The following is a 22,916-nucleotide window of genomic DNA, read 5'->3' on the forward strand; positions in this document are numbered from 1 at the left end:
CTTCTTCGGGGGGCCAAACACATTGGCGCTCGGCCCCCCGAAGTTTCGGGGAGAAATTCTCCGCCATCCCTAGTGGTGAGTCTATGTGCTTGCTTTTTCTTGTGGCCTTCTTTGGGGGGTTAATCACAGCAGCCTCCTGAACATTAGTTGTGGTTTCTAAAAAAGAAAACACACACACATTGCTTTCAGCTTTACAGGAAACCTTAAAAACCACATGACAATTATGGTTGGATCCTGATATTCTGTGGACTCCTTTGCTTGACCTGTGTCTTCTTCATCTCAAAAGTCACTTTACAGGGGTGATCATAGTTTTTTTGGGGGGGCTAGCTAGGGTATTTTTTTGAAAATCTAAGTGGCGCTTAAGGAATGTTTTACTTTTTAAAGACTCTTGAAGGTTTTACTTGCAACCCTTGTGATTTCTATGTTTAATGATTCTTTCAAAAACGATTCTGACAAAACAAAACAAAAAATGCAGCAGTTTTCAAATGAGCCATTTTATTCAGAGTTTTGCTTTACAGATGTAAGAAAATATTTATAGGACCTGTTTCTAATCACTTTCATTATTACATGATTTAAAAATACATGATCGGTATTTTTCAGGGTTTTATCCAGTAGTTTCAGGGCTTTGTGTGAACGACCAATTTTAGTCACCAAAATTAAAACTTTATCAATACACGCTTGTGTTAGCATGAGACAGTTTAAACTGTATCCGATTAGAGTAATAATATACAGTATACTTTTAAAACATATTTTCCCACATGCAATTCTCAGCTTTCTAGAGATGCTTGGCTTATCTTCAGCCAAGATAAGCATTCATGTGAGGATTGTCCTGGTGCTTGGATTATACATCCAATACATGTATCATGTAGATATTCAATTAAGCAGTGCTTCAGAATTCCAAAAACAGTGGTTCTGACAATGCATTGCATTGCTCTGCGGCGCTTTCTAGGTGAGCTGAAGCTTGTTTCATCCGCTTCCAGGCCTAGAATACTTTTCAGGATGACATGGCATGACATGGCCTGGCTGCTCCATTGACAGATCAGCACAACCCTAAAAAGAGATTAAGAAAATACTTTGGTGTCTCCTAAACACACACAGCATGTCTTTAATATCGATGCTACAAATAATCACACGTACCTGTATTTGAAAGTTTCCTATTGAGGCCATCTTCCATAATGCCACTGGCGATGGCCCCTCTGCTTTAATTTCAACAGTTTTTCCAAGGCCTTCTGCACCAACATTATTCACACAGGGGTCCTGGAAAATGGAACAATCTATTATGAAGCTGTATCCTGCTTGTAACCCTTTCGCAAACTTCGGAAACCACCACAAAATAACCCCTCCAACCATCCATCCATACACATAGATAGAAACATTGAAATCTTACCTGTGCTACAAGGTTCTCTAGTGAAATGGCCTCCCACATGTTCTGCCACATTTGGGAAACCTCGGGCTCCTCCTCGCGTAGAAGTTTAGGTGGTGGAAAAGCAGAGTCATCAGAACTGGTACTGATAAACCGTTTTCGGGGGTCACATTCTGCAGCCGGTGGAGGAATAGCAGATTGCCTCAGAGGGTTGCTTGGCCGCGTCATGTTCTCTGTGCAGAAAACGTGTCTGGGCATGAAAAAAGGCTGTTTTTCTGGGGGTAAGGCTGTCCCTATTGGTCAATGGGGTTGTGGGGCGTGACCTTACAGGGCTAGGCTCTAAGACCTCTTCCTATTGGGCCGTGGTGGCGTGGCGAGTTCATAGAGGAGTCACATGACCCCGCAGGACCAATCCGGGCACGGCTTGGAAAAGGCCCCACAGGCCATCTCTGCGCCTGTACCCACTAGGGCTCTAAAACCAGTTCCTATTGGTCCACGGAGGCTTGACGAGTTTGTAGAATTTGTAGAGAGGTCACATGACCCCACCAGGCCAATCCAAGCATGGCTTGGAAATGGTCCCATGGGCCTTCATATGACCTTCATATGACCTTCAGTTGACCCTGAAGGTCATATGACCGGATCAGCTGATCGCATACATGGGGCTTCTGGCTAGGGTGGGACTTCCCATCTCAACGGGGGCGGTGCAACTGTCACCTTCGAAAACGGGGCATGGTTTAGAGTTTGATGCGAACCCCCCTCCTTTACTACTCATATTTACTCTAGTTGCAGATGTGGCAGCATGATAAACTTAGAAAAACCATCTGCACAGAGTCTGTGGAGTGAGCTGATGTGCACGCATATGCACAAGTTTTCAATATTATTTTATGGAGCGGAGGCTTGGACTCTTCAGAAGAACAATCTGAGGAAAACTGAATCCTTTGAAATGTGGATATACTGATGCATGTTGAAGATACCATGGACTGGTCGAGTAACAAATGAGAATGTACTAGGTAGAGTAAGCCATACTCCAACTTATTATGCAAGGGGAAATTGAAGGGAAAAGATCAATGGGAAGAAGGCAAACATCATGGTTAAAGAATCTGAGGGAATGGTTTAGCTGTACTTCTAAACAATTATTCAGAGCAGCAGCATCAAAAACTAAAATAGCTGTAATGATAGCTAACCTCCGATAGGAGATGGCACCGTAAGGAGAAGTACACGCATTCTCCTTCTGCATGAAAACCTCAAAACAGTAGATATGTAGAGGCCATAGTCTAAATTCATGCCATTCTGGTAATAGAATACAAGACCTTTCTCTTTTTGCTTATGTCTATCCGCACCAGGCATTTTGGTTATAATTTCTACAGTTCCCTGCTAGGGTTTTTTCAAGTGACTGTTAATACCTCTTGAAATACATAGTAACTTTCATCCGATGTCCTTTAGGTTACTGTGGAGTAACACTAATTCTTGCAGTGTCTCTCATTCCGGCCATCATCCCACATGCTCCTCCACCCACTGTCCACATTTTCACCATAACTAGTCCACCCTGCACATTCTCAGGTTTTGAGCAGATGCTTCGTACCTTATAGGACATCTCCTTTGACTGAACCTTCTGTTCTGCAACTTCTTATTTGTATCAAGTATGAATGGCAGGAGTCACTTTTGGTAGGTTGGGTGGTCCATACCACTAAACTTCGTCCTTTCTGGGGCTGGGCTAGGAAGTGAATCCCCACACTTGCCTGAAATGGGAGGAGAAGGTTGCGGCTGTGGGGTGCTTACTTTGGCAGAATGAGGCACTAGCAGCAGCAGAATTGGCAGCAGTGGTGCTGAGTGGGTAGGCAACTGAGCTGCCTCCTCCTTTGTCTCCTATGCACAGGAACTTGCTGGGAAAGAAAGTGGCCCTTGCTTGCAACCTTCACCTGTCTCAGGCAAGCAGCTGCAACTCTCCTCATTCTGCCAAGAGGAAGAGGTGGTGGCTGTAGCATAGGAAGTTTTGAATTTGTGGCTGTCCTACATATAAAACTTAAAAAGTTGCCTCAACAGTACTTTGAGCTTATTTTGATATGCATCTGTCTTCATCCCTTACTCAGCTCCACCCACTTCAATACACCTCCCATCCCACCTGGCTTTGCATCCTGCTGTTGTGCTTCTAATAATTCTGACAAACCTACTCACACAATCTCGCCCCGTGCCCACATGATACTATGTTCATGATGATGTTACTCTTGCTGTTTTTGATTTTATTTTGCCAGCTGTTGTTTTATTTGTTGACATTTTGGTGGTTTTATTGCAGTATTTTATATTTGCTAGCCACACTGTGAATAACTATGATTAAAAAGACAGGATATAGATATTTTCAATAAATACATGAATGAAAACAATAATTTCTTCCTCGCCTACGGTAACTGCCTTCCTGGTTTGCAGTGTTTCAGCCCTTCTCTGGCCTGGCAACACATTGGATTCAGCTAAGGCTGTTCATGCCCCCCCCCCCAAATTTTGGATGCCACTTCAGACCTTCCAAAGCAGCCCGACTTCACTTCAGAGTGATTCAGACCCCATCCACTTTGACTCAGATCCGAATCCGAAGCGAGATTTGGATATCCAAATCATTCTGATATGACATTTTCCCATTGACTTGCATTAGAAAATACAAATGGCTATAACTTTTTCAGCTGTCTGGGCCGCTCAGAAGGCATCAAAAGAGCTACGAATCTCTGAGGTGATTCGTACAAGCCGCTTCACTTCAGGGCGCCTCAGTGCTGTTCTGATCTGCCTCATATCACACTGAGGCACCTCTGAATCAGCCCACATGGCCTCATTATTCAGGCTTCAGTCCAAAGTGGAGCACAGCCCTAGATCCAGCCACTGACAAAAACAGCACTGGAAACAGCCCTGTAGCCGGAATGGGGCAAATGGGTGTACGGTAGGGATGGGGGAGAATTTCTCCCCGAAACTTCGGGGGGCCGAGTGCCAACGCATTCGGTCCTCCGAAGGTTGTTCGGGGAGAAATTCTCTGCCCCCCCCCCCCGGGATGGGACTTACCTTTCACGAATGTCCCTCCCGGTGGCGGGTCCCGGCGGAGGTCCGGCAGGTCTCCGTCAGGGGCGGGGGCAGCAGCCAGTCTTTCGACCGGCTGCCGCCGCCATTACAAGAAAAGTAAAAACAAAAAACAAAACGCCCCTGTGATAGGCTACGTAACAATTAACGTAGCCTATCACAGCTAGATGTGCAAAGTCAGCCGTGATAGGCTACGTTAATCGTCACGTAGCCTATCACGGGTGACTTTTAAAAAAAAAAAGCACGTACGGCTAATGGCGGCCCCCATGGAGAGCCGCCATTCGCGTTCCTTATTTGGTCCCTGTAGTCTACGTAAAGATTTACGTAGACTACAGCGCAAATAAGGGCAATGCAAATAGTGTTGCCCTTATTTTCGCTGTAGTCTACGTAAATCTTTACGTAGACTACAGGGACCAAATAAGGAACGCGAATGGCGGCTCCCTATGGGGGCCGCCATTTGCGTATGCGCTTTTTTTTTTTTCCAAAGTCACCCGTGATAGGCTACGTGATGATTAACGTAGCCTATCATGGCTGACTTTGCAGATCTAGCCGTGATAGGCTACGTTAATCGTTACGTAGCCTATCACAGGGGCGTTTTTTTTTTTCTTTTGAAGTTCGCGGCCGGGGAGACGGGGCGCTTCTCCCCGGCCTGAATTTCGGCCGGGCGAGGCAGGAAGCCTCTCCCTTGGCCTGAATTTCAGCCGGGCGAGGCGGGAAGCCTCCCCCCACCACCCTGAACTTCGGGGGGAGCAGCGAAGCGCCTCCCCCCCACCGCGAAGCAAGCTGCGAGACCAGGTAAGTGACCTTCGTGCATCCCTAGTGTACTGCACCCCCTAGAGCTGTGCTTCATCCCCCCCTAGGATTTTTTTTGGAAATTGTCTTTTTAATTTATGACATGACAGACAATGAAACCCTCCATTTAAAGAATGACAGCTTGTTCTAAGAACAGGAGCAATTTAAGAATAGGACCCTCTGAAAAATTCAGTGAATAAGGCAGGGTGAGTGCACAACAAAAGCCTCCCAAAGTCTGCTCACTTAAGACTTTTCCTGATTGAGGGTGGATCTTTCATTATCATAATCACCCTATAATTACTTATGTGATCTTGAAAAAAAAACAGCCTGTATAGTAACACGACTCTTGAAGAGTTAAATATTAGAACTTTGTATTATGGGCTTTAGACTCCACTCCTTGGCTTTTCCTTTGCTCTGCTTTTCAGTTTCAGTTGTGCTCTCTACCCAGCCTGCAATAAAGCATGTTTGTTTGTCTGCAATAAGCAGTAAGAGTGTTAGATAAAATAACTCCTTGCTTTCGGTTTAGAAGGAAAGGATGCCAGGCAGGCAGCAGTGGATCCAACACTATTTTATTGAACGTTTTGCAAAACGGGTGCAGAGCAGTCTGGACCCCGAGAAACGTGTGCAAAAGCCTTTTATACCATATCGCGTCTATTGTTCTTACCAGTAACCAATGAAACAGTTAGTACATCGGCTCACCAAGTCAATAGCCAATAAACAGTCAGTATCAGCTTACCAAACTGTTAGTCATGAGCGCGTCAGTATGATTTTCTTTTTGCTCTGCCTACATTTTTTTTTGCCACTCGGGCTTTTATGTAACTTGAGACGCCAACAGTTATGGAGTCTCTTTTTCTAACAATTCCCTCCTTTAAGTCTTTATTCATGTCTTAAAGCGTTTAAAAAGGAGCCTCTTTATTGGTACAATAAAGCAAGAGCATCTGTTTTGACAGAGCGGTTTCTATCAATCGCTGGGATAAGCCTCTAACACAGGGGATAATGCAACAACCAAATAATACTAGAACTCTTACTACCACTACAAGCGAGATAAGGATTGAGGCTGCTAGGTGTTTTTATTTTTTTAACCACTTTTTTAACCAGGCGGTCAAGGGGTTATTAATCCCCGAATTCTCGGCTAATTCTTCAGACAAAGCGTTGAGGCCCTGCAAAGCCCTTGTTACCATGCCATTTGGGGCAGTGTTGTTAGGGATGAAGGTGCAACACTGTCCACTTAGCATGACACAAACCCCCCCCCCTTTTTCCGCTAACATCATATCAAGAACACGCCGATTTTCCTAGGCCATTTGGCTAGTGGCATCTAGTTGCTCAGCCAATTCCTTTATAGCATCACGGGTATAGTTTATTGAGAGTCTGGCACTTTTTTTTCCCCCATGCGTTAGGGTGCTGGAACAAACGGATCACACAGGTGAGGAGGGAAAGAGTGTCCCACCCCAGAGGAAAAGGCAGGACCTTTGCTACTGATCTTCCTGTGGCACAAACAAAACAGTCAGACTTATTTAAAGACTTGGCTGTATACTTTATCCACTCTAACCACACATTATCAGTTTCCTCTGTTATTGGGATTCCTAATCTGGTTCTCTAGGGACGCCTCTCTTTCTCGGGGATCTGTACCAGAAGTGGTTTGAGGGGTGTTGGTGTGACATTTCGGGGTTTTATCTTAAAGCTGTCAAGCCCAGGTCCTTGAGGTATCACCATCTATGTTAATATTTCTTTAACTAACATTACCAACACCACCCACAATACTTGCTTTATATTACAAGTTTTTTGTAATTTGAACCCGAGCTTTTCCCAGATGTTGTGACTTGTATATTACAGGCGATTGTGGCTCCTGGATGGCTTCTTCGCCTGTGTCCCTGGCAGCTTCTGGAAGGGTGCCAGGGAGCAAAAGACCGTTGCCCGTGTCCTTCTGTTCTTTCCAGGTGACAGAAGGAAGCAAGAGTCGCCTAAATGGCTTTATCCGGCTGCAATGTGTCCATTTGCTAGAACCCACATGCTTTACACATGAGTGGCTGGTTGGTCCCACCAAATAAGGCCCCTCCCACCCTTCCTTTAAAGCTTTTTTATTCCACTTTTTCAGCAACACCTCGTCTCTCGTCTGGAAGAGATGGATAGGTGCATCTAACGGCAATCTCTGGAACGGAACGGAATATGCTCGTAGCTGTGAAAGAACAGACTGTAGAGAAGTCAACTGATCCCTTAGCATCTGATCACCCATCTCCCACTTGACTTCCTCCCTCCTTCTGCAGTGTACCCGAGGCGGGAACCTAAACATCAGTTCGAAGGGGGACAATTTTATGTCCTTTCTTGGCATCCTTCGAAGCTTCGTTAAAGCTATTGCCAGAGCCTCAACCTAAGTGAGCTTCACCCCTCATTGGAGTTTGGTTAAAGTCTCCTTGAGGCTCCGATTGATTCTTTCAACTTGTCCACTTGCCTGGGGCCTCCAGGGGCAATGTAAATGCCACTCTACTCCCAGAGCCTGTGCCAGTCCCCGTGTAATAACTGAGGTGAAGTGTGAGCCCTGATCGGACTCTATAACTTCGGGCAGGGAGAACCGGGGCACCACCTCCTGTAACAATTTAGCAACAACAGTTTTAGCTTGGCAGTTCCTACATGGAAACGCCTCTACCCACCCTGTCATTTGACACACCATTACAAGCAAATACCTGTAACCCCTACATGGTGGCATTTCAGCAAAATCAATCTGCACCCTCTGGAAAGGATAGTAGGCCCATGGTCGCCCTCTTTTTGGAGGAGGGGGTGCCCTGGGAGGGTTGGTTTTCTGGCAGACTTCACAGGTTGCGGCCAGTCGGTGGGCGCATACAGTTATGCCAGGGGAGACAAACAGCCTCTTGCAATAGTCAATCATGGCTGATGCTCCAGGGTGTCCAAGAGAATGGTGAACTTGTTTTAGAACAACCCTCTGCAGGGTCTGTGGAAGAAGCAGTCTTCCATCTGTCATCTGGATCCATCTGTCATCGCAGGGACTTATTCTGTGTTCTTGTGCTATCTGTAACTCAGCAGGGGAGTATGTGGGGCGCTCTTTTCTTTTGGGTAGAATGAGGAATGTTCCTTGGATTCCCTCTCTGGCTGCTCTTTTTGCGGCCTCATCTGCCTTCTGGTTTCTCTGGTTTCATTTTTCCTTTTTTTCTTTCTCATGGGCTCTGACGTGGACAACAGCCACTTGTGAGGGTAGCTGGAGGGCATCTAGAAGATCCACTATTAGGCCGCCATTAGCCACTGGAGATCCATTTGCTGTAAGGAATCCCCTCTCTTTCCACAGTTGCCCATGAGCATGCACAACGGCGAAGGCATTTTTGCTACCGGTATACTCGCTTCCTTTTGCCTGCCTGCAGGGCTCTTGTTAAGGCTACCAACTTAGCGGATTGGGCGGAGAAATGAGGAGGCAACCTTTCCTCGTGCACATTCTCGTCTAGAGTAACGACGGCCGCTCCTCTGTAGCGCCTTCCATCTAGCATATAGCTAGACCCATCTACAAACAGGTCTTTGGCTCCCTCTATTGGTTCATCCTCAAGGTCTGGTTGGCCTTTGGTGTCCAGGTCTAATACTTCAAGGCAGTCATGATCTGGGAGTCCCGATCCGTTTGTACCCAGTAATGTTGGCAGTAGTGTGGCGATATTAAAGCTAGAGCAAGCCTTAAAAGTGAGGTTTTCGTTTGTTAGTAAACCTATTTCATATTGGGAATGCCGGGCCGGGTTGAGAAATTTGCTTCCTCCTCCTGATCTCAAAATTTGTGGCACCCTATGCGGCACCCAAACTTTAATGGGTCCTCCCATCGTCATTTTTTCGGCCTCGGTACAGATCAGAGCTGTTGCCGCCACTGCTCTCAGGCAACTTGGCCATCCTTGTGCTACGACATCTAGGACCTTGGAATAATATCCCACTGGTCTCCAAGAGGGCCCTTTTCACTGGCAAAGCACTCCCGAAGCTATGCCCTTATTTTCATGCACATAAAGTCTAAATGGCCGGCTGGGATTTGGTATGGCCAGTGCGGGTGGTGACACAAGAGCAGCTTTAAGACTGAGGAAAGACTTATTCATTTCTTTAGTCCATTTCTATTTATCCAGTCTATCTTTCTGCAGCGCCTCATACAGCAGCCGCGCTGTCTCCCCATAGTTTGCTATCCATAGTCGGCAGAATCCGGTCAGCCCCAGGTAGGCCCTCAATTCGCGGGGGGACTTAGGGACAGGAGTGTCACGGATGACTTCGACTCTTTCTTGCCCTAGGCTCCAAGTCCCTTTAGTTAAGTGGTAGCCTAGGAATTTTACAGTTGGTTGGGCCAACTGTACTTTTTCTTTTGACACTTTATAACCCCTCCCCCCCACTAGATGGTTGACTCTGTTTTCTATTAGGCTCCAGTCCTCGGTGGCCTCTGGGGTGGATTCTTCTGCAACCTTTAAAAGGGCCATTTGGTAGTTACTACTCTGCTGTTTAGGGAGCCGTATCTCCATCCTTCCGTCAGGAGTAAAAGCAATCTCAATTTGGAGTTTAGTCAATAAGTCCCTTCTTAGCAATGCCACCGGACAGGAGGGGGTACAGACAAATGCATGTTTTAGGTGTGTTTTCCCAACCTTGGTGAACAGGGGACGAGAGAGGGGCACTTGGGTTGCCCTTCCCTCGACCCCCATTATGGTGGTGAACCCCCCCACCTCCCGTTGGGGGCTCACTGAGGGGGAGGACGGACAGGGAGGCCCCTGTGTCCACAAGGGCTTTGTAGGAGCGGCCCCCAACCTTTATTTTGACCATGGGGTCCCGTCTTGCCTCAGAGACGGCTAAGAGGGGGCTGGGCCCCGGTCTGTCCTAATCTCTTTCTTGTTTATACAGAACTCTCTCTGCTTCTCCCCTCTACTTTCTTTCTCTTTCTGTTTTAGGGCTTTACAATCTCACTTTCAGTGTCCAATCTTTTTATAGAAGGCACTGATCTTTTCCTAAGGGAGGCCCTTTTCTGTTTCTCTTTCCACCCTTCTTAACCCCTCCTTGCTCTGGCCTGAGAACGGCAGCAAGGAGTTTTGCTTGCCTCTTGTCTTTCATAAACTTTTTGAACTACCTCTAGTAAAACACTTAGGTCAGCCGCCAATCCTTTCTCAACTTTCTGCAACTTCTTTCTGATGTCTTGGCAACTATTTCTCACGAACTGAGTCGTGAGAATCCTTAAATTATTTGGGTCATTCAAGTCAACATCAGTATACTTGGTGAAGGCTTCCCTTAGCCTTCGGAGGAACACGGCAGGAGGCTTGTCTTTGTCTTGTTTTAAGATCAGAACTTTTTGCAAATTGGGGGCCCTCCACGCGGCTTGTCTCATGTTTGCTAAAATGAGCCAAAAATACAGCATGCCTCTGCCTTTGTGCAGCGGTGGCTAGTCTCCGATCAGGCTGTCTTAAAGGCAACACCGCTGCTATCTCATCTTCGGTCACAAGGGGGAGCTACTCCCTAAGCTTGGCGCACGCGCCGGCAAGAATAATCGGTTTCTGACTAAGGAAACAAGTGTTTAATAACATCTGTGTGTCGTCCCAGGTAGGATTGTGTGTGATCCTCACATTTTCTATTAAGGACAACAATGGACTGGGGTCCTCCTCAAAGGAGGGGTTAAATTGTTTCCAATTATACAAGTCAGATGTCGTGAATGGGACATAAACAAACAACGTCCCTTGAGGATATTGGGCGGTAGGGTAGGGGACCTCTCTAATAGGGAAGGTCAATTTTTTTCTTAGTTATCACAGGGAGGGCCAAGGACATACATTTAATTACCCATGGGGTGGACCTGCCGCCGAGGGGTACACAAGTTGCCCATGAATCAATATAAGGGAACTGGTCCCAACTTCCCCTCTGTGCTACTGTTGTTCGCACATCAGATACCAAGGTTGGGTCAAAAGACCCCTCGGGTGGCCATTTGGGTTCTAATATTGGCCATTCCTGGGTGCAAAAAGGACAAGACGATCCTTTGTCATCTTAGTTCTATAATCTTGCTTAAAACGTGACCAATTGCGCAAACAACACTCGAAGGGCGTATGGGACTTCTTCGCAGACTTAAATTGGGACCCGCCCATGACGGTGGGAATTTCAATCAGCAATTCTTGCACTTCGCCCTCCTCTGACCCAGCCTGTCTCCAGGGTAGGGAAATGCAGATCGGGGCTCCCCACTCGCTTCGCCCATAGGCGTCTCACACAATCACAAACACACCACCGTCCCGTGTTTATCCCCTAATGTAAGCTGTTTCACTTACCCCAAAAGCCTCTTCTGTCCCGCCTGCAGCTGCGTCCAGCTGCTTATTGATCCACTGCCGGTGCCTAAAAGGAGTGATCACGTCTCCCTCTTCCTCTGGCGTTGGTCCCCAAGCACCTCCGCCGCCGCCGTCATGAGGAGAAGGCAGTGTAAAACAACCGCCTGTGGCCACTTCTCCTCCGCAGCCCCTTGGCTCAGCGCGAAGGGGACGCGCCCCGAAGCAGGATCCGAGTCACGGCACCAAATTGTTAGATAAAAAAGTCCTTGCTTTCGGTTTAGAAGGAAAGGATGCCAGGCAGGCAGCAGTGGATCCAACACTATTTTATTGAATGTTTTGCAAAACAGGTGCAGAGCAGTCTGGACCCCGAGACACATGTGCAAAAGCCTTTTATACCATATCACTTCTATTGTTCTTGCCAGTAACCAATGAAACAGTTAGTACATCGGCTCACCAAGTCAATAGCCAATAAACAGTCAGTATCAGCTTACCAAACTGTTAGTCATGAGCACGTCAGTATGATTTTCATTTTGCTCTGCCTACATTTTTTTTTGCCACTCGGGCTTTTATGTAACTTGAGACGCCAACAGTTATGGAGTCTCTTTTTCTAACAAGAGTTTGTTTATTCTGCAGTTATTATGATGAGTAGAGTAGGATTAGGTGCTTATTGATGAAGGGTGAAATAAAGAGATAAAGTGATCTGAAAAAAATATCTACCCTAAGTTACTCTTTTAAAGTACTCACTATACTCACAGTCATGGTAACTGTATTTTCTTCTTTTTCTTGAGTACTTGATGGCAAAGAATGAAAACAGCCCTAGAGGAATAGAAACAGTGCTGTGCACACTATGGTTATCTAGCTGGCTGGCCACCTAGGCTGTACCCCAGGCCTGATTTCTGATTCCCCCAACTTGTGCAACACAGCATGGGGCCTTTTCAGGGTTTCTGGGCAGAAAAATCAACCCCACAACCAGTAAAAAAAATCATAAAATCCAATTGTTTTCCACAATTAGTTTCCAATCGCTTAGTTAATCCTTGATATGGTAACAATTAAAAAGTTTTCCCTTGATTGTCCAACAGGAAGGAAAATCTAAAGCTCAAGAACAAGACTAGAAGGAGGGACCCTCAAGGAGGAGTTAACAAACACACCCTAAAGTATTTCTTTTCTCTCTGCCCTTCCCTAAACTTGTAGCATGGACAGGTTTGTTTATTGGGTGGAATCTACAACTGAAATACCTAATCCAGCTTCACATCCAAGCTCAGGAACACATTGGCCCTCACATCCTCTCCACTGGGTGGGTGGGGGTGCTTTGCACCTCCCCCCACCCAAAAAAGGCCCCACCTAGAAATGGGGCTGCCCCACCTAACACAGCTGGCTGCAGGGCTGACTGGGAGTGGCAGTCCATTCAAATCTGGTGCCTCTGAATGTTCTCTGTGCCCCATGGAGAGATTGTCCTTAGGCTGGTCAATGAAGAGAATAGCCCCAGGAAACTTTGCAAAGTCTACACAGCAGGGGTCCCCAACCTTTTTGGACCTGTGGGCACATTTGGGAATTTAAGAAACTCCTGTGGGCACCACAAAATGGCTCCCACAATGGAAGTGGCTAGTAACAAAATGGCTGCCCTGGCTAGTGAGAAGTAAGCTAAAGGGATGGTGGCGGGGGAAGGGATGAAAGGGAGAGAAAGCGCAAGGCTAGAGGCTAAAAAGGAAGAGAAAGAAGAAGGCTAGGGGCATTGATGGGAGAGAAATAGCGAGGAAAGGGGTTGGAGGGAGAGAAAGAGCGAGAGCAAGGGGGAAAAGTCTGTGTGGGCGGAAGATGGGGTGGGGCCAAAAAGCAACTCTTTCCTTCTCTGCCTGCCTGCCAGTAGCTGATCTGCAGCAGGTGTGGAACAGGAAGGAGAACCTGGCACCCTAAGGTTTTTCAAGGTTCTTATGTATGTACCCAGCCAGCCATCCTCTGACCATAAAGTGTTTTTGAAAGAAGAAGAAAGGATGCTGTGGGGAGCAGAATCAGCCCTGATAGGCCCTGGTGTGCCCATACCAGCCCAGATGCTGATGCCAGGTCTGTTTGCTGCTGCCCCTATCTTTGGGTGGTAATTTGCAGAACCTGCTGGGGTGTTAGGCCTTGGATTTTGGTCCCGAGGGCCAGCACTACCTGCACCACTGGGTTCTATGTCTGCCAAAGACAACCAAATCCTTGTTGACAGAGTTACCATTGTAGAACTTCTTCTTCAACGAGGGTGGGGGTGGGGAGTTCAAATCGGTGTCGTTCTCCAAAGAAATATGCTCAGGAGAGAACTAGAGCTGCTTTTCTCACCTGTAAAAATGCTTCCGCTGTTCCCTACTGTGAATGATCAGCTAGCAACAGCAATCTGCCACAGTCAAAGGACCTGTGCATTATGAAGCAAATGTTATTTTGGTACATTTTGCACATTCTATCATTTCTCTGAGGATCCTAGAATGGCAGCTTTGCCTCACAACATCCCTGCAAAATAGGTTAGGATAGTGGCTTGCCAAGGCCAGACTGTGAGCTTCTTGTCTGAGCATGGATTTGAAACTGGGTTTCCCACATCTAGGCCAATCCAACATAACAATCACTGGCCCACTGATCAAATATAGCCTTTTCGCATGGAGTATCCACTTTGATATGAATTCCAAAAGGACCCATGGAACTATGACTCTAGCTGTTCCTTTCGACCGTGTCATTTCTTCCAGAGAGAGAAACAGACAGTCTACAGTAGGGTGGCCACTTGTGAATCATCAAACAAGAGGAAATGTGACACCAAAGAAAGAGGACAAAAGAGGAAGCTGGTTTGCATAAAATTTGCATATGTTTATTTATATGCATAGCTGCAAATTTAGCAATAATTATTATAATTTAATAGGAATACAGTACATAACACCACAGTGTGGAAGACTGTGACCAGGTGACCTTTGTGCATTGCTCAATCTGCTGTCCAGGTGCTATGGATGGACAACTTCAAAGCCCAGCTCTTCCTTCTGAAGGCCTTTTATCTTTTCCCCTGATTTGGACTCAACAGCCCTTCAAATAGGGATGCCTTCAAAATAGATGACAGTCTTTGGGCAGCCCTTCAAAGAGAGGACTGTCCTCTGTAAAAGTGGACAAACGGCCATGCTAGTCTACAGTGGTTCCCATCCCTAAGTTGAAGAACACAAGAAATGCCCTGGTGTATCAGACCAAAGCATGCCCTGAATCTAGCTTTTTGTTCCTAACAGCAGCCAGCGAGATGTCTTTGGAAGCCAACAAGAAGGGCATGAAGGTGATGGGTGTCCCCTGTTCTGTGCCCCAGTATCTGGTACTCAGAGGTATACTGCCCCTGAACCTTAAATTCCAAATGATCAGTTATCTTCACAGTTGAGGACTCATTCCTTGATAAGGAACTGAGGGAAAAACCATTATCAGGAAGGATTCAGCTTCTATCTGCAGGACTGTATCTTTGTATGTGAAGGTCATTAGTCCTTCTTGAAAGTACAGAGTGCATGGCAGAGAGGATTAGTTATGCATGAGGGCAAGGCCAATGCACAGCTCAGGGGCCTAGCTGGGAGGATGCTAAATTTACTTGAACAAAGTGGTGGTGTGTTAAAACTCTTGCAAATGAAGACCAACAGAAATGATTGCACTCCAGATAGGTCACTTAACTCCTGCTTAACTGATGATAAAGAGGGTCATATAGAAATAACTGCAGGCTTCTCTCGAATGCTAACTAGCAGATTAATTCATTTACAGCCCTAGCCATTACAGTAAATGGAAAATAACATCTTTTTTTTAATGGAGTAGTTAAAGGATTATAGGCACAGCAGATGAAAGGTATTTGTATAATGAAATGGACCTTTTGCTAGCAACTGGTGACCTGATTCCTTCATTAAGTTTAAAATTAGCTATTTCAGAATGACAAGTATCAGTGCTGGGTCCTGCAGGTTCCTCAGGCTCCAGCTGGCACAGCCGTTAGGTACTTGATGATTTATCGAAAATGTAGAACCTCCGTTCCCTTCAATCTCCTGTCAGGCAATTTTACCACCCCACAGCCTTTCACACAGAAACATATAATCTCACACATACATGAGATCATGAATAATCATGAATAATAATAATGAATAATCATGAATAATCTCACACATACATGAGATCATGAATAATGGTCTCTTCAACACAGTCTGTGAAACACAACCCGATTCAGTTATATTACTGTGCCTTATCTGTTCATCTTACAAACAAGTCACATGTGTATGTATTTACCACACATTTTATTACATATTTACACACCTGATGTGTATAAAATCTTCCTTACCACTTGACAGAACTATACAGATGACAACACTGCCTTGTGGTGACACAGCTTGCCCCAGAATACTTTGGTTATCTGAGTACAGATAACCAATTACCACATAACGTGTATATTTATTCAGTTTATATCTGCCTTTCCACCAAGAAAATGCTATGCTGTGCATCTATATTGTTCATTGGTAAGGAGAATTTTTACCATATATCATGTGCTGATGTGTAGTAAAATGTATCCACTTATGAACCAAGAGATTACATACACACTGTGATCAATTAGGTTATTGTTTTGATATTTAAGACATCTACATAAATGGCTGCAACTCTCATCTTTAATGGGACCAAAAGTTCCTGTTTAAATTAATTGACAATCTAATATGGCATGGAGGTGGGCAGATGACACTATCTGTCCATAACTAGTAGGAAAATGTACAGTTTGTCCGTATTTTTGTGAAGGTAGGAACTGTGACCAAACTTCAACCAGTCCTACCTTTAGTTTTTTTTTAAAAAAAAGTGTTTGAGGGCCCCCCACTTGTGTTTCGTCACAGGGTTTGGGCATCTAAAATGACAGTTGAGATTCAGTGTAAGTGTCAAGTGATGTGCATCCTAACTCCACACATATACTGGCAGAATATAAACAATCAATTCTATGTAGGAAAGTAATCTTGGAGGCCCACTAGATAGCAAAAGCTGAGCCAACAATTTTAGAAGAGATTTTTCTAAGAAAATTTCTGAGAATGTTCTTTTCTGCCTCCTTGCCAGAAAGAGATCTATTTTGTAGAATATTCTCCGAATACCTTATGATGGGAAGGTGCACTCCAAGAAATGTGCAGAATTTCTCCTCCCCCAGAAGAATATTCAGCCAAATGGTACCCCCAATTTCACTGCCTACAAATAGGGTGGAGATTTCCTGGAGGCTATTTTTGCTCAGCTCTAATTAGGGCAACTCTCATGTTAAGGACTACTAGAAAAATGATTGAAAATGAATCTGACAGTATCATAATGCCTTTATATGAAAGTCTACAGTGCAGCCACATTTAGAATATTGTTTATATTTACAATTCTGGTCACCCTCCATCTCAAAAAGGATGTCATAGAGCTGAAAATGGGCAACCAAATGGGTCCAAGGGTTGGAGCATCTTCCATTTGAAGAATGGCTATAGTGCTTGGTAATTTTATAATTACCAATGATGAGAAGAAAGGAGAGAGAGAGAGAGAGAGAGATCCTCTCACATAAGTTGACAAAACTTGGAATCAGTCAATATGGAATATTGTCCACTTTGGGATGGACAAAAGTTTTTCATACACACATAACAAAGTTATGGAATTTAGTACCAAGGCACGATGAGATAGTAGCAAGATGATGAGATGGCCACTAGCCGAGATGTATTCATCCATGGCTAGGGAACCTGTAGCCCTTTAGAACTTTAATCCAACTCCCAACAGCCCACCCAGCATTGCCAATGTCAGGGGTAATAGTAGTCCAATAACATCTGGAGAGCCACAGATGTTCCCTGGCTAAATTAAATGGAAATAGATCCATCAGCTAAGAGAGTGAAATAGAATCTCCATGTTCAGGGCCAATATACCTTTCAATACCAGGTACTGCTGGGACAAAAAAAGGAATGCTGTTTCCTTCATGCCCTGCTTTGACCTTCCTGGAAGCATCTGGTGGGCCACTAGTAGAAACAAGATGCTAGTCTAGCACCAGAATCCTATGCATGCTTACTCAGAAATAAGTAACACTGCGTTTACTGCAGGGCTTACTCCCAGGTTAGTGTACATAGGATTGTGCTGTAGATGGACCTTTGGTCTGATGCAGCAGGATGATTTCATATGATGCAGTGAATGGCTGGGCTGCCTTAGGGTACAAACAAGACAGCAACTCCACCTTTCTGGACAGTTCTGGTTGATACAATCAGGATCTCAGTGTTAGAGTGTAGACAAGCTAGGCCTTTAACAATTTTGCCACCTGTTATACATAGGAACATAGCCTCCTGCCCACTAATGTAAGGGACAGGCATCCAAAGCAGCATTGCCTGACAACTACAATAGATAGCTGCTGTGTTCCTGCTGGGTGGATTTAAGTCTCCAAAGGTGCTGATGAGATTATTCACATTTTATTGAAGTAGATTAAAGGCAACCCATGGAGATGAGAGCCTTTTATCAAAGCTGCAGAGTGGTGAAGATGAGAAAAGTAACTGAAAATAAATTCTGACAATGTTTGCTCTGTTTGTCTAAGAAATAACCCAAACCCCTGAAGCACAGAAAAATTAATTATTACCATACCTTTGACAGAAAGAAGATGGATGCTGTGGGCTTCAGATGGCAAGCAAACACCTCTGAGGAGCAGGAACATAGCTGAAAAGCGATTTCTGCGGTTTCACTGGTAAGAGGTTAATTCAATGTCAATTTACCTAATGCTGATGAAAGGCTGGTGTCAACCAGAGTTATGATGATAAAAAGCACACCAATGCTTCCAGTACCCCAGGGTCACTGTGTAAAGGGGTAATTTACAGGCAACCAACAAGTTACAAAATATAATCAGGCTGAAATGGGGAGGGGGGAGACAGTGACACCAAGCAACTGAACTGATGGGGAAAGGAGTTGGGGTACATAACTGATCTCGAGATCAAGCAGTGATTGTTATTATTACTAACAAAAATGGTTGTCATGATGGATGAGATGTGTGTAGAGGGAAGTCTTGGACATGAGGAATATAGAAAGCCGCCTTATACCAAATGAGACAATTGGTCCAACTAGCTCAGTATTGTATACACTGAGTGGCAGCAGCTGTCCAGGGTTTCAGACAAGACGTTTTCCCAGTCTTACCTGGAGATGCTGGGGATTGAACCTGAGACTGTTGGCATGCAAAGTAGATGGCTCTGCCACTGAGCTGTGGCCTTTGCCTGGAGTCTGTCCAAAATGCACACTGCATACTCCCGCAGAGTTGCTGTTGGTGAAGGCCAGGCCACTGATGGCACAGTAACTGGTGTTAGAGAGAGCTTACTAGAGCCAGAAGACATCTTTCCAGCCTCTCCATAACTGGAAATGATGCTCTTGAGCATGCTCCAGTATTAAAGATTAGAGACTATTAAACACAGCCCTAACCTCAGCTTGTTTTCTTCCATAAAATAAATTCTTCCAATAAATCTTAGAAATATTTGCTTGAAATTATTCTTTTTACATACAGTATTAAGTAATGCCCAACCACCATAGTACCCTTTGTCCTATGTTGGGAATTAAGGATTCTATGTACCTTAATGGAAAATGGTTTCTGGCACAGGACGTGGCACACAAGAGTAATACTTTCAGTGGCATTCTCTGTCAAAATCTTAATAGCCTAATTCTGTTGCCCACTGTGCAAGGCAGAGAGCAGAAGGGAGATTGCCCTGATTTGTGGTGGTCTACTGGCCCAACAAAAAGCCCATGTCAGAACAGTACAACTGCCCTGTGCACAACAGCTCCTCGGTATAACTGTACAGCAAAAGGCCTTGCATGTGTCAGATGTGGAGAACAGAACAGGATATTTACAAATATATCATTTTTATCATTGTATCTGATCTAAGTAAAAGGATGCCTATATATGATGTCTATATACTAATGCCCAGAGTATGGGAAACAAACAGAACGAACTTGAACTCTTAATACAGGAGGGAAATTATGACTTGATAGGTATAATTGAGACTTGGTGGGATGGCTCTCATGACTAGAATACAGCAATTGAAGGATATAACTTGTTCAAAAAGAACAGGAGGAACAGAAAGGGAGGTGGGGTTGCACTGTATGTGAAAAATACATATCTCTGCACAGAAACACAGGAGGATGAGCTTGGTAGCCCCATCGAGAGCATCTGGATCAAAATAAATGGAGCAAAGAATAAAAGGAACCTGGTGGTCGGAGTCTACTACAGGCCACCCAACCAAGGAGAAGACAAGGATGAAACTTTTGAAAAGCAAATAGCCAATGTTTTAAGGAAGCATGATGTAGTCGTAATGGGGGACTTCAATTTCCCCGATATTTGTTGGGAGACAAATTCTGCAAAACATGGCCCCTCCAGGAAATTCCTGACTTGTGTGGCGGATAACTTCCTCCTACAGAAAGTAGAGGAAGGAACGAGAGGATCGGCTATCCTTGACTTGATCCTAACCAACAGAGATGACTTAGTGGATAAAGTAGCAGTTACAGGAACTCTGAGGGAAAGCGACCATGTTGTACCTGAGTTCTTGGTTCTAAGGGAAGCAAAAGCCGAGTGTAGTCAAACACGTACCCTGGATTTTAGGAAAGCAGATTTTAATAAACTCAGAACAATGATCAGTAAGGTCCCATGGCAAGCGACTCTAACGAGAAAAGGAGTCCAAGATGGGTGGGAGCTTTTAAAAAAGGACATTCTCAAGGCACAATTACAAACAATTCCAACAAGAAGAAAAGGTGGAAGACAACAGAAGAAGCCAATGTGGCTTCACAAAAAGCTTAGGGATGACCTGAAAACAAGAAAGGACACATATAGGAAGTGGAAAGAAGGCCAAGTAACAAAGGAAGAGTACAGGCAGGTAGCACAGAATTGCAGGGATGGCATCAGGAAGGCTAAAGCTGAGAATGAGCTGAGGTTAGCGAGGGATGCTAAAAACAACAAAAAGGCTTTCTTCAGCTACGTGCATAGTAAAAGGCAGAGGAAAGAAATGGTGCTTCAGCTATTAAATAAGGATGGCAAAACGATAACAGATGACAAAGAAAAGGCAGAGGTGCTCAATTCCTATGTTGGCTCAGTCTTCTCCCAAAAGAGGGTCTATGACCCCCCTGGCAAAGGCGAAGTACAGGCTGAAAGGGCAGGAGTGCAGCTTGAGATCAACAGGCACATGGTCAAGGAACATCTCATTACTTTGAATGAGTTCAAATCTCCAGGGCCAGATGAACTGCATCCTAGAGTAATAAAGGAACTGGCAGAAGAACTCTCAGAACCGCTGTCTATTCTCTTTGAGAAATCATGGAGGACGGGGGAAGTGCCAGATGACTGGAGGAGGGCTAATGTTGTCCCTATCTTCAAAAAGGGTAAAAAGGAGGAACCTGGGAACTACATACCAGTCAGTCTGACATCAATCCCTGGGAACATTGTGGAGCAGATGATAAAGCAATCCATCTGGAAGCACCTTGAAAACAATGCAGTGATTACTCGAAGCCAACATGGATTTGTCAAAAACAACTCCTGCCAGACAAATCTGATCTCATTTTTTGATCAAGTAACCTCCCTTGTAGACCGTGGGAATGCTGTAGATATCCTATACCTCGACTTCAGCAAAGCTTTTGACAAAGTGCCCCATGATATCCTGATGAGCAAACTAGCTCAAAGTGGGCTAGATGAAAGAACGATCCGGTGGATCCACAGTTGGCTACAGAATCGGACTCAAAGAGCACTTACCAATGGGACCTTCTCCAACTGGGGAGAGGTAACGAGTGGGGTACCACAGGGCTCAGTCCTGGGCCCAGTGCTCTTCAACAATTTTATTAATGACTTGGAGGAGGAGGTGCAGGGAATGCTGATCAAATTTGCAGATGACACAAAATTGGGCGGGATAGCTAATACTTTGGAAGACAGAAACAAAATTCAAAGTGATCTTGATAGACTGGAGCACTGGGCAGAAAACAACAGAATGACATTGAATAGGGATCAATGCCAAGTTCTGCACCTAGGAAAAAGAAACCAAATGCACAGTTACAAGATGGGGGATACGTGGCTCAACAACACTACAAGTGAGAAAGATCTTGGAATTGTTGTCGATCACAAGCTGAATATGAGCCAAACAATGTGATGTGGCTGCAAAAAAGGCCAATGCTATTTTGGGCTGCATTAATAGAAGCATAGCTTCCAAATCCCGGGAAGTACTAGTTCCCCTCTACTCAGCACTGGTTAGGCCTCATCTGGAGTACTGTGTCCAGTTCTGGGCACCACATTTTAAGAAGGATGCAGACAAACTGGAGAGGGTTCAGGGGAGGGCAACAAAGATGATCAGGGGACTGGAAACAAAGCCCTATGCAGAGAGACTGAAAGAACTGGGCATGTTTAGCCTTGAGAAGAGGAGGGGAGATATCATAGTGCTCTTCAAGTACTTGAAAGGTTGTCACAGAGAGGAAGACTAGGATCTCTTCTTGATCATCCCAGAGTGCAGGACAAGGAATAATGGGCTCAAGTTACAGGAAGCCAGATTCCAGCTGAACATCAGGAAAAACATCCTGAGTGTTAGAGCAATATGACAATGGAACCAATTACCTAGGGAGGCAGTGGACTCTCCCACACTGGAGGCCTTCAAGACGAGGCTGGACAGCCACCTGTCAGGGATGCTCTGACTTGGATTCCTGCATTGAGCAGGGGGTTGGACTCGATGGCCTTGTAGGCCCCTTCCAACCCTACTATTCTATGATTCTATGCACACATCATGACATAAGAGATACATGAAGCAGGAGCACAGTAAACCACTCCTGTGGTTCATTCTTTGTTCAAAACATGGGTTGGTAATTCAGAGTTAATATATCTGTTCAAAGAAAAAAGCTGAAATGCTTGGAGACAAATTGCCCCCTTGAGTTCAGATATCCTCATAAAGATGTAAACTTAATGGCTTTGAAAATGGAGCAATAAGCTGTTGAGTGGACAGTTGTCCTTTGGGATCTTGGGCTAACATCCTATGATGAAAGAGGATACCAAAAACCTATTGAAAATCTAGCTTCAACTAACCCAGTCAAAGGACTTCCTAGGCAAACATCCACTGATCTTAAGGCCATGGAGGGAGCAATCCTATGGCCGCTAAACAGCAGCTAGACGGCCATAGAATATGTTGTTTTCCAGGAACCGACCTCAGAGCCCGCGCGCTGAGGTCGGTTCCTGGAGAACTGACCTCCCCCCCACTTCCACGCTGCCTCAGAGGCAGTGCAGAACAGCCCCATCCTCCGCGCTTGCAAGAGAAGCATGGAGTGGCTGGAAAGGGGCTGGGCTGGGGGTGTTCCAGGGTGGGGACAGCATAACTGCCTATGTGTTGTACAGCAGCCTCCTTCCCCGCTCAGTCCTCCCGCGGCTAGACAGCTGCAATCGGCTGTCTAGCCAAAAAAGCAGGGCAGGGGAAGTGCGAAGGGAACGATCCCCTCCGTGCTTTTCC

The 22,916-nt window shown here is 45.3% G+C and overlaps 1 protein-coding gene across 1 annotated transcript; it reads right to left on the minus strand.

Moving 5' to 3' along the window:
- Window positions 1-476: 476 nt before the first annotated feature.
- LOC146350645 (uncharacterized) lies at window positions 477-11,835 on the minus strand. Its single transcript, XM_084841881.1, has 5 exons — window positions 11,473-11,835; window positions 2,946-3,102; window positions 1,388-1,596; window positions 1,138-1,257; window positions 477-1,050 (listed from the first exon to the last, which is right to left on the minus strand). The coding sequence occupies exons 3-5, from the start codon at window positions 1,589-1,591 to the stop codon at window positions 967-969; spliced, it is 408 nt and encodes a 135-aa protein (XP_084698007.1). The 5' UTR covers window positions 1,592-1,596; window positions 2,946-3,102; window positions 11,473-11,835; the 3' UTR covers window positions 477-966.
- Between the last annotated feature and the right edge of the window lie 11,081 nt (window positions 11,836-22,916).

The sequence above is a fragment of the Heloderma suspectum genome, chromosome 3 (genome assembly GCF_057233095.1).
Source record: "Heloderma suspectum isolate Gila_16-S chromosome 3, 16-S_ref, whole genome shotgun sequence".
NCBI lineage: Eukaryota > Metazoa > Chordata > Lepidosauria > Squamata > Helodermatidae > Heloderma > Heloderma suspectum.

Coding starts and splice junctions, on each gene's coding strand:
- LOC146350645 (XM_084841881.1), bottom strand. CDS start 1,591: ATGACGCGGCCAAGCAACCCTCTGAGGCAATCTGCTATTCCTCCACCG. Junction 1,258..1,387: donor TAGAGAACCTTGTAGCACAG/GTAAGATTTCAA, acceptor TCCATTTTCCAG/GACCCCTGTGTGAATAATGT. Junction 1,051..1,137: donor TAGGAAACTTTCAAATACAG/GTACGTGTGATT, acceptor ATCTCTTTTTAG/GGTTGTGCTGATCTGTCAAT.